The sequence below is a fragment of the Nestor notabilis genome, unplaced genomic scaffold, assembly GCF_000696875.1.
Source record: "Nestor notabilis isolate BGI_N333 unplaced genomic scaffold, ASM69687v1 scaffold21691, whole genome shotgun sequence".
In the NCBI taxonomy this organism is placed as follows: domain Eukaryota; kingdom Metazoa; phylum Chordata; class Aves; order Psittaciformes; family Psittacidae; genus Nestor; species Nestor notabilis.
In genome coordinates this window covers 4,541-16,266 of record NW_009915441.1, presented here as the reverse complement: position 1 = coordinate 16,266, position 11,726 = coordinate 4,541, and the positions used below count along the sequence as shown (strand labels likewise).

The following is an 11,726-nucleotide window of genomic DNA, read 5'->3' as shown; positions in this document are numbered from 1 at the left end:
TGGTGCGATATTTCCACCAGTGCACTGTTGTGGTCGCGATTAGCACTTCTTGTTCTTCAACTTTCAGCAACCCCACAACAGAAGGATCCTCTGAGAGACCGGGCAAGGTAGACAGCTACTTAATTTCCTCTGTCTCCAAGGCAGCGATACCAAAAGCCCATCAAAGACCCTTTTGGGTCTTTGAAGCACCCTTTCCTGAGATAGACTATGCCAAGGATGCATGGAGCCCCTGGACCAGTCACAATGGGGTGCTTTTGCCACTTCCTCCCAGTCAGGCTGATTTCAGCCTCCAGCATAGTCAACTCTTGGGATCCTCCTGTCACTTCAGAAATACAAACGGGTTCCACCCCTTGATACCATCAGGGTACACTGTGCACCAGTATCTACCAGAGCGTTATACTTCTGTGGGACTGGTGTGCCAGGCCACCTGATCCACACAGTCCAATAAACCCGACTGTCCCTCTCCTCCACCTGGCTGGAGGCAGGGCCCCTCTAATAGTGATCACAAGATTGTCCACTTATGTCTTGTAGAAAGGGATTATTAACCTCTATCACAGGAGCTGGAGTAAAACCAGCTCTTCCACTCCATCTGGGAAACTGCTCACCAAAATCAGCTGAACACAGGACACACGGAGAGCAATTTTCTCAGTGTTGGATTTCAGTTTGTGAATCTTTGCTTTTATAAATGCATTTAAGAGCACAAATCTTTTTTTTTTTTTTTTTTTTTTAACTTAGACTTTCACCTTAAGTGGAAGCCTACCTGTCCATGCCAACAGAAGGCATGCATTCTGGCAGGCTGTATCAGCCCACAGGCACGATGGCAACACAGACTTCTGCTGGTTTGCATGTCTGGATTCTTTGATAAGGAAATCAACAAAATCTTCACTGCCAGCAAAACCAGAAACCTAAAGCAAGGCCTGAATCTGATATGACACAAGAACAAGAGTACACAATACATTCTGAAAAACTGTAATGTGCTGTTTACATTAGTTCTTTGCCCCAGCCAAGGCAAACCATGTTACCACCCCTTGCAAAACACACAACATCCACACTAAGCAAGGCTAACCAGTTGCTAACTTAGCAATCACATTTATTTTGCAGTTAAGAGTTTTTCTTAGGAACATGATTAAACTTTCTACATGAGTTACTTGTGCTGAAAAAGAAGTGCCAGATAATGAACAACTCTTCACTGTGTGGTCCCACTTTTGCCGTTACAGAACCAAGCCACTGCATATTCTGCATTTAGTCCACAATGTAAAATGCAGGTTGCCATGAAGTACGGTGGATGTTAAGGGACACATTTTGCCATTGTTCCTCTGCATTTCTGTCAACATATAGCACAGGCAGGAGCACTCGAGAGCAAAACTGCATTTTTGGATGCACCACTGAAGACAATGGTGCAAATTTCAAACATTATGTTATCTTTGACCTGAGATTTTTGAAGAAACTGCATCAAACTGACCTGCAACTGTATGAAATCAACCTCCAATTTCAAAGCAAAAGCATTCTGCTTTTGCAGACACTATACCGTAATATCACCAGTGAGTAAACTTAGTGTAGAAAGACAGAAAAATACTAAGCCAGAAAAGTAGTTTAAAAATTCTTTCATTTACTCAAAAGAATGCAGTGCTTGATGACAATTTACAAAAAACAGAACTCTGATTAACAGTACAGATATAAAATATACATTACAAATGCATTTCCTTGGATTACCAATCCTTGAACATTCATTAAAAGCAGTGAGGAGAACTGGTATTAGTTCCCAAGCAGAAGAAACCAATTCTGTTCTTAACTGCACAATTTGGGCAAATAATTGTTCCTTCTCCTCTCTTTCCCCTTCAACAGCTCTTAAACACATCTACTTAAGCTGCTGGACAGAGGAATCCCTGACTGTGAATGCACTCAATACTGTTAGCCAGGGACCTGATCAGGTCTGTGATCTCTGGGCAGAATGCAATCCCAGTCTCCTCTTTGATCTTCCTATCTGGGTCTACACAAAGACATATAAAACAATGCTTGCATCAGTAAAGTACATATTTTCATGTTAAAACTTTGAAGGCTTGGATATTTCAAGATATGATTAATTTGCACAGTAACAGTCAGAATTTTATATGACATCTCAAGAAGTGGGAACAGTCTTACCGACTTGTCAGTATGCAAGTTCAATTGCTCAGCATCTATAAACATGTTGGCCTAGCAGGGAAAACATTACTTCCTATAAACAGTTTATCCCAGCAGTTCCCACAGTTACTGACAATTAGAACAGCATAAGTAGAAGCAGTGAATTAATACCATCTCAAAAGAATGCACGGAAGGAGGAAAATTTGGGAGAGACAACATTTACAAGATAGCAACTGCAGTAATTAGACTGAAAAATGGAGAAATGTTGAAACAGAAGTTAAAGATGAGATACCACAAACTCCTGTTTAAAAGTGTAAATTTTATGTATGAATGACTGATGTTTGGATAGACTAGAACATCTTGAACACTGAGGAAACATGAAAAAAGTGGGAACAGGACTTCATGGCCTGAACATGAAGTTCCATTTACTCCTATGGGTAGAATAACAATTCCCTAAGGACAGAAAAAGGAGGAATGCCTGAGAAGGAAGTGCAGCAGTAGCAGCATCTTGATGTTGCAAACAGTGTAGACACCTCAACCATTTTTTTCATTTTGCTGTGATTTTTAATCTAACCTCTGGTCAGACAACTTTCAAAGAAGGCAATGCAGGCATCCTGAGGATTGCAAGGTTTAGCAGAAACCAGCTTACTGCACATGTTCTTTGTTACACAAGATATTAGCTGGCAAACATTTCAATCTTTCATTCAGTGCAGAAAGGTTATGTTTCTTCCTAAGCTGGGTTAAGAAGCAATCTGAAATCTCTTTCTTGAGGTTGGCGGGTTTATCTGAAAGGATCTGTAGTAATGCTGTGAGCCTAGAAAAGATAAAATATTGTTTATTAATTGTCGTAGAATCTGAAAGATGCTCCAAGATTAAGTATGAGTTAATTCTATCAGCCTGTTTAGATCAATGTTTGCTAACCCACCCTTATTCTTACATTTTCTACGATTATGAAAATCACATCATTATTTAAACACAAGGAACTTCCAAACAAATAAAAATTACATACAAACACTCTAATATCTCAGGAACTTGATAGTCAGCTTTACTGTAACAATGGAACTAAATAAACCACTTAGGGCTGCTCTCTTTTTTGGTATTATAAATGGAAGTTGCAAATCAGTACTTATTTTCTCATTTATTTAAAAGACCTTTCTACTTATGATAAAAATGCAAATTTTCAATTTTATTTTATCCCACATAAAAAAGTTGACCTAGTGAATTTATATGGGGCCTAAAATAAAATTTACATCATTAAACAGTTCAAACATGTATCTAAGTTGCTACTCTAGCAGCTGCAAAACATCTAGCCTGTGTACCACATACTCTTCCCATAATTGTAAATATACTGAAATCTTAAAAAAGAAAAAAAAAAAATATATACATATATATATACACACACACACTCAGATGAGGAGGAATCCTTTTCCTTCCACATCATAACAATGAAACAAACATTTGCAGGATTCCTAACAGAGTAGGGCTATCTCAAACAAGTAAGAAGGAACTTCAAAACCAAACTCAAAAGATCCTGCCAAGCACACCTGTTGTTCTTTTATGCCAACATGGCTCTCCCTGAGCACGTCTTAACTGCACAATGGGTTAATAGGTTTTGCTGGCCTTTTACCTACCAAGTGGTTCTTACAATGCCTACCTATTAAAAATCCTTGACCTGTCCCTCTGTGGTTAGCAAAATCCATGGGAGTCAGTGATCTCTTCTGAGGTGTGCCTGTCTGTAAAAAGGAAAGACATACTAATGTTTATCTGCTGAAATATTTTGATTACAGTTTTTATGACCCAGTCCAGCAGAGTACTACCAAGCTGCAAAGCTCCGAATAGTAGTAAAACTGCACACTTCTAGGGCATAGGTGTTCTCAAAGGAAGTGTTTGATGCATCAGACTTGAAAAAAATCTCTTCCTCATACACTAATCCTGCTTCTCAAGGTCCCACACCCTCCCAAAGCCTTCTAATGTCCTCCTCTCTACAAGCAGCATGAATCCCTCTACATCAAAAATCAGGAGAGAACTGGTAAGTGAAACCTTCTGCAGACCAACAGTGGCCATGAATGGATGCTTCTTCACTTTTCCATGTCTCTGCTTGCATTGTAACATACCCTGAATGTATGAGTTGTGTTGGGCCTTGAAAATTGATCAGTAACAACAGTTGTTCCTCTGAGTGGCCGTTGCTCTGTACTGCCAGGCAATGCACTTGACACTCTGCTACGAGCATATCGTCCTCGATGCTGAGAGAATTAAAATGAGCATTAAAAGAATGCAGCAATTGAATTCGTTATAATAATAATTTTTCTGTTGCCAAGCAAAATAAAAAAATTAAAAAAAAATTAAATTAAACCTACAAAAGAAGTAGAAAAGAAAAATGTTTTCACTAACTGTAAGCACTGATTTAAGGTAATTCTAGGGTACTCATGTTTTGCAAACAGATTTGAAAGTGTTCCCTAATACTAGTTTATAATCCCCAAAGATGTCTATTAATTAAAATAATAGATGTTACACATCTCAATTCAAAATATTACTCAAAATAATTCAAAAAATTATTATTATATGTTAACATGCCAATTTATTATTTCCCTATCCTTCAAAAATAAGTATCAACCAGATTTATCTTTTTGCTCCAGTTGGTATCCTTTTCTACTTCAGTCAGCTTAATTTTCTACTTCTTACAACCTAACAGTAAGTGAACGAAACACTGAAAAGAGGTAACCAGCCAACTAGATGGTAACCTTGTACTTATTTATATCTGGATTTTTCACTTTTTTTTTTTTTTTTTTTTTAAAAACAGATTTTTCTGTTGTCAGAGAAAAGTCTTTCCACCATGATGTGTTTGTGACCTGAGGTTTTAAACTGGCTTCTCTTGTATTCTAATAGTAACTCAATATAACTCATATAAGCATGTTAAGACCATGTATTAAATATGAACCAATATGACCTGTAAAACTACTCAACCAGTGATACAGAGCAATTTATTTCCAAATAGCTTGAAGGACAAAAATGAACACAACTTACTGAGTTCTGTTGCAGCCGAGGTACTGAAAGACATTTTTCAACAGCCTCTGAGTTTATTGGTGGCAACCTGTTACGGCTGATAGGCGCACGAGCAGAAGATGAACGATCAGAGCTAGCACCCCTACAGAATTTTAAGGATTCCTCTTTTAGAATAATTCATATTAAAGACTTCTTCACTGAAGTAATATGAAATTATTAAGCAGTACATTTCTTTATAGAGCTCAGCTACAGAAAGTAACAATACTTGACATAGCAACAAAAAAGAATAATCAAACAAATGCCTCTCCTCAAAAAACACTATTCTGCTTGCTTTCTTTTTCTCTCTGAATTCTAGAATGAATAATAAATCTCAGGATAGTTCTCAAGTATTTTGCAAAAAATCCTTCTCTGGTGAAATTTCAGTAAAGTTCTGAAGAAAGCAAAGAATAAAATGAAAAAACTCACAATTTAGTCCCCCTAAGGATTTCACCATTGTATATATTAGGAGCTTTTGAGGAGAGTTGGTCAGAAGTGAGAGAAGGTAACCTACAATGGCTTGGTAGCTTCCTAGAAGGTGCAGGCAGTACCCGAGATGATGAGAGAACATTGTTATGAGCAATTCTCCCCAACCTAGTGTGCATTGAATTTGGAGCACTGGAGACAATGCTATGCTGTTTGTCTTCTTGCTCGTTCCTAGGAAAAAAGGGAGGAGAAAGAGATAAGGAATGAGGATGAAGGGGGGAAATTTTTTTTTTCTTTTTTAACAGAGTATCATCACAACTTCTACAAATCATTATCACGTTAGTGATACACGCAAAGGAGATGATTGCCTTTTCGTAACTGCAAAACATCTTCTACATAATATGAATTATGCCACATTTTGAAAATGTCAATACCAACACCTACTGTATTTTTTCTACTGTGGCAACATGTCTCTGTTGGAGTGGTTTTGCTTGAATTGTCATCACACCATTCAAATCACTAATGTTGCTGGAGAAACGGTGACCCTTGTAAAAGCAACAAATAAGCATTAATCTACATTTTTTGAAGGAAGACCTCTAAAAGCACATATTTAGGAGATATTTTACTTGGTTTTAGAAAAGTTTTTGTTAAGATGCTTTTGTAGAATTCTCCATAGTAGATGGGTCAAATACATTGTTTTGCTTATTTCAAACTGATTCCTACAAACAGAACTTGGATAATTTAGTTACTGAATTGCAATTCAATTTGCAATATAAGTTTCAGATGAAGTTCAAGCACAAAACAGGAGCCAGGGGACAGAAGGAAGAGACAGCAAGCAGGACAAAAAAAGCATTTTATCACTATACACATGAGCTTCCACAAAGACAGGTAAGGCCTAGTGCCAGTGCACTGGTGGATGTGCTGCAGAGTCCCCTTTTACAAGAGGCAAAGGCGATAAAAAGGAATGAGAGAGTCTGAAACTCACAGGGTTGTGAGTAAAGCATTTCAAGTTGCAGCTTCACATCCCTGCAGACCAGGGAGGAGCCTGATTTGTTCTCTTGATTCTGCCAATGACTGGACAACAGTAAAAGAATTATTTTCTAAGGACAGAATACAATCTAACAAGTAGGGTTTTGTAAACCAACTTCAGCAATATGTCAGTGGTAAATGGCACCTTTACAAACCACCAAAGAAACCATGATAGTAAACAAGAAAGTCACATTTAATGAACACTTTAAATGAGATTACTTACTTCAAGTGCACCTAACTGGTTTAAAAAAAAAAAAACAAAACAAACAAAAACCAAAAACAAAAAAAACCCCACAAACAGGAAAGGGAAAAGAAAAAAAAAAAAAGTGCCTTGTCTGTCTTCAGCCAGCACTGCCCAAGGTCAGCAGAAAAGAGAACACCATTACATGGAAAGTTACTTTTATTTTTACCTGTGAGGAAACAAAATGAGATCCAAAGGATACATTTCGTGCTTCAGAGCCTCTGGAAAGAGGAACATTCCCAGCATCTGCTGTAGTACGAACAACTGGCAAATGTGGCAGTTTTGCTGTAACAGCTTTCAATTTTTCCACCTGTTTGTCACACTCTGCACAACAGCAAAAAAATAAAAGAGAGGGAATAAGAGGTATTTGATATGTTTACGAGCCATCATTTCTTGTATTCAAACAATATTACAGTATTACTTTACAGTAAATAAAGACTTTCATATAGCTTTACATTTCCATGATATTTAAAACCTAACAAAAATTATATTTTTCTGAAAGCATTACTATTTGTTTATGTTTTCTCTGACACTGACAAATAAGATGGTTTATAAATGTAGAGTTGGAGGGGGGGTGTATGTTTAAGAAAATACTGCTATGACTCTTAGAATGTTATTTTTAAATTCCCAGAGATTATTTGTTCTTTAAGCAAAATATATATATACGTATAAATATATATAAATCCTATTGATCCTAATCCTTGTTTGACAGCAGCTACACACTGTCTCATTATGAGTGTATATTACCATCTTATTTCTATTATAAACCCAAATTCTTTCACATTCCTAGATGAAATATTTTGGTTAGCTATCGATTTGTCATAAGTTTATGCCCTTCATGAATATAAAAGAGCACACCTGTCATAATACTGCTAAGCTATCCTCCCTAAACTGTAATATTGTGCTAAACAATCCATCTGTGGTGTGAAAAGCCCTTTGACAGTTCAATAACACCTGAAATGTTAAGTAAGCTCTGACATTGCAAGTATTCTGAGAAATTTTTCCATTTCTCGCTTTGTTGTAGACTTACATTTGAGGTAATTTCCAAAACCAACCCTTAGGTATTCTTGTTACTGTCCTTTTAAAATACACTGAAAGAAGAACTGAAATTTCACTCGGCTTGCAAAGACAACGCATGCACACTAAATAGAATTTCACTACTAGTTAATTTTCCTAGCTTTTTCTTTTCCTCACTACAGTCTGTTAGGATGTGAAATATAAAATTATATGCACCACTATTTCTTCATCTTATATTAAACTCCACATTGTCAGCAAGACTGTCTATCTCGCTTTAACAATCTGACTACATAAGGGTTCTTTCTATTAACAGAGCTCAAACAATGAGAACTAGGATACTTTGATTCCTATGTTCCGGTTTCAGACCACATCAACAGTGATCCCTTGCCAACAGCATCAGTTTGCATCCTGAGCCAGCAATTCAGATTTTATTTTTAAACATGCTCTTCTGCAATTAAGACCTTTCGGTCAGTATTCTTCCCTTTCTTACACCTTTCATACAAAACTCCCTGAGAATTAGTAGGAATGTTTATATTTTAGGTGCATACGTGTGTGTGTGTGAGCGTGCACACCCATGGCAAGGTATTATGTATCTTATAGTGCTCTACCACCACCATGGTTATCTTAAAATACCCAGATTTCTCAAGCTTTATTTATGGCAGGGCTGGTGGGAGAGGGGGGAGGTAGCAAGCAAATCACCTTTCTATTTTCAATAAGTAACATATCTGAAAATACCAAATACCTGTGACATTAGTGTCCCAATTTTTTTTAATCAGTTCCTCCAATATTCCAATTATATTGCTCCAGATACAATCAAAAACTTCAGAAGCCACAGCATCTTTGATACAAGCATTGGGAGAAACAGGGGGAATACCACGCTTACTCCTCTTCTCAGCAAGATGCATTTTCTTTTGTTCCCAACTCTCATCATCACTAATAAAGAAAGCAAATTCAAATTCATTTTTTTCCCTTCCTTCTAATACACTGAATGGATGGAAACATACATATGGAAGAAGAGCCAATCAGATGTAGATAACAAAAAAAATCAAATTCAAACATACAGAGTATCTATGGGAACAGAACCTACTGAGCAGATAGAATGATTTATTTTTCTTTTGCTTGCAGGTGAAAAATAAAAAAATTAAGTCAGGACATTACAACAAAAAGATCTGCAGCTCTAGAAGGAACAACTTTAATCATTTGAGACTATATCCGATCCGTTTTACCATAACTTAAGGGAACTACAGTCTGCTGCAGTTGGTAGGACTATCACACAGAACATTTCTTTGTTTGTCTCATCCTGTGTACCTGCACACATCTGCAACACTCCACCACTCATCAAAGACTAACAACTTCAAAGGATATCTGTGGACTACCAAGAATAGCAGAGCCCACAGCTTTATGCTTACCTGTTTCCCTCCCTGGGGACTGTGTGGACAGTTAAATTTTTACATTTTTCCCCTCCCTCCCTCCCTGGGGAGGCAAAGTGTAGCAACATTTCCTAACTCGGTCTTCTAATACACCTCAGGAAGAAAGCTTTAATCTTTTTCTCTTTTTAATGCCATTATATTTATTTCTAAGGAAATGGAAACTTTGAGATTACAAGGATGATCCTGAGGATTTTCAAACCCAAACCCAAATCCTTTCCAAAAAGGCAGCCACCCAGGCCCTCTCTTCCAAAAACAGGACTGAAAGGATCTCACTCTGGTTCCCCAGTTTTTCAGAACCATGTCTTTCAGCACAAAAAGCTCTGCTGTGTGCCCTACAAAGTTCTACCAAAGTTTCTCCCTTATAAACGCCTTTTAGAAAACAGCACATTATGATCTGTGATCTACCCATTAGCCTATTTACTGGAACATTTAATAGCTCACAGGAAAATTAGGTTGCACTGTGAAAAGGACAGTTCCATGCCTCCTGTCACCCACAAGAATGACCTAAATGCAGGTTGTATCCTGCACCTCTCCTCACAAAGCTGTTATATAAGCTGCACAGAAAGAATTTAATACTCATTAGGACAGACAATGAAAGCATATACAGTGTAATGAACATAAACAAACTGGTGCTCAAGGCACTTGAGGGGAATGGATTCCTTCATTCTACTCTCCATCTTAAACTCAAATATCTGTTTTATTGAGTCTCCATGCACAGAACACCTCAAAACTAGTGGTTAAGCCACATTCCTCTTATATGGGACATGTGAGTTTTGAACCACTAGAAAGACAACATACCTAATCTTCCTCATGCCCAGTGAGTGCTCTGACCACTGTGCTACTAAACACAGGGACAGAATGAACTGTATCTTACAGATGGGAAACATAGCTTATGAAAACTGAGTGGGTTCACTATTAAGTTTTTCATTATGTTCTTCAAAAATACATATATCTGTTATTTACAGCTCCTTGTTGTCAAAGGCAAGATACTCTTCTATTTTTCCATCCACATCATAGATTTCTTCTTCCAAGAATGAATAAATGGATGAGTCAGAGGCAGAAATCCCAGTGGAACTTGAATCCAGTGATTTATGTATTGGAGATGCTGTTGGGATCAGTTTAGAACCTGAAATGCAGAGCCTGAAAAAATATCAACAAAACAAAAATTAAATATTCAAAGAAAGAAGAAAGTGCATTTTTAGTTATACTGCAATGTTTCAGTAATACGAAAGTGATATATGTGCATATTTCTGAAGAGGGAAAACCAAAAAGAAGACTGTATAAAATGGACGTACTCCTTTATGTTACTAGTGCATTCACAAAGGCCAGGTAAGCACTTAGTATCCACACAGGTATCACTTCTGCTCTGAAAATGCTGAAAGCCTTCATCCTTTGGCAACAGGAGCTGCTTTCCTAGAACCCTGAATACAAAGGAGAAAGGAAGTGAAATCTTCGATGAAAATTCATTCCATATAAAAATATCAAGAATACAAATACCTGCAAACAGTAGCCAATTTCCCTTTTACATCCCTTAGTATGAAATGACACAGAGCTCCCAGATTTCTTCATTCTCAACCTCTTGGACTTTAGCTTTGAATCAGGAAATCTTAAGTATAGGGTATCACTTAGAAATTTCACTTAGTGAAAAAACACTAAAAATACAGTGAAATGACTTAGTATTTTGAATTACACAGCACAAAAACCTGTCTCCATTTTATGCATGTTCTATTAATTTTTACAGTATCTAAACAAGGCAAAGCATTAAGCAAAACATGGCTTAATGCTAGTGAAGATTGCCTCAGATTTATCAATTTTCTTGTCCTCAACAAAGTGTGACAAACCTTGTTAGCTGATTTTAGTTTATATTTACTGGTAACAAGCCTCTGCAAATTATCTAAAAGCATCCCATAGCTACTAACACCATTCCTACTAATGGTGTTAAACTACTGATAGACACATGCAGATCTATGTTTAGAACAGCTTAGAGTCACCACATCTCAACAAATGACGTGACATCATTTATGAAGGCAGGACAGTACAATGCAGCACAACATTGACTTCTGTCCCCTGTGTTACATGAAGCAGTCATCAGGCTGCACACCTATGCAAAATAATTGCCATTAATCATGTATTCATCCTTGTATCTGTTCAACTAGTTATTTGCCGAGTTAGTATCACACTTTGGTTTACATTGGTTTACACTGCCTAGGAAGAAATTATAGCTGTGCAGTATATGTGAAGCATGTGGTCACCTTCATTTTTCATTTCTTTTTAGAACAACCAGTAACAGAATTAATACTGAATTTCTTGGAATTTCACAGTATGTTTTCACTTACAGTAAAAACAAGCTGTGTTTTGTTTTGTGGGTTTTTTGGTTTGGTTTTTTTTTTTTTTTTTACAAGATGTATTCTTTATTTAGAAAA

The 11,726-nt window shown here is 37.0% G+C and overlaps 1 protein-coding gene across 1 annotated transcript in view; it reads right to left on the bottom strand.

Moving 5' to 3' along the window:
* Nucleotides 1-2,861: 2,861 nt before the first annotated feature.
* FAM149A (family with sequence similarity 149, member A) overlaps nucleotides 2,862-11,726 on the bottom strand; it is an 11,421-nt gene continuing 2,556 nt past the window's right edge. The window contains exons 4-13 of the mRNA XM_010024144.1: nucleotides 10,599-10,724; nucleotides 10,267-10,443; nucleotides 8,616-8,806; nucleotides 7,026-7,180; nucleotides 6,031-6,131; nucleotides 5,590-5,817; nucleotides 5,146-5,266; nucleotides 4,236-4,364; nucleotides 3,776-3,854; nucleotides 2,862-2,935 (exon numbers count right to left, since the gene is read on the bottom strand). Of these exons, the coding sequence (XP_010022446.1) occupies nucleotides 2,862-2,935; nucleotides 3,776-3,854; nucleotides 4,236-4,364; nucleotides 5,146-5,266; nucleotides 5,590-5,817; nucleotides 6,031-6,131; nucleotides 7,026-7,180; nucleotides 8,616-8,806; nucleotides 10,267-10,443; nucleotides 10,599-10,724 (1,381 nt within the window). The remainder of the gene's footprint in view (nucleotides 2,936-3,775; nucleotides 3,855-4,235; nucleotides 4,365-5,145; nucleotides 5,267-5,589; nucleotides 5,818-6,030; nucleotides 6,132-7,025; nucleotides 7,181-8,615; nucleotides 8,807-10,266; nucleotides 10,444-10,598; nucleotides 10,725-11,726) is intronic.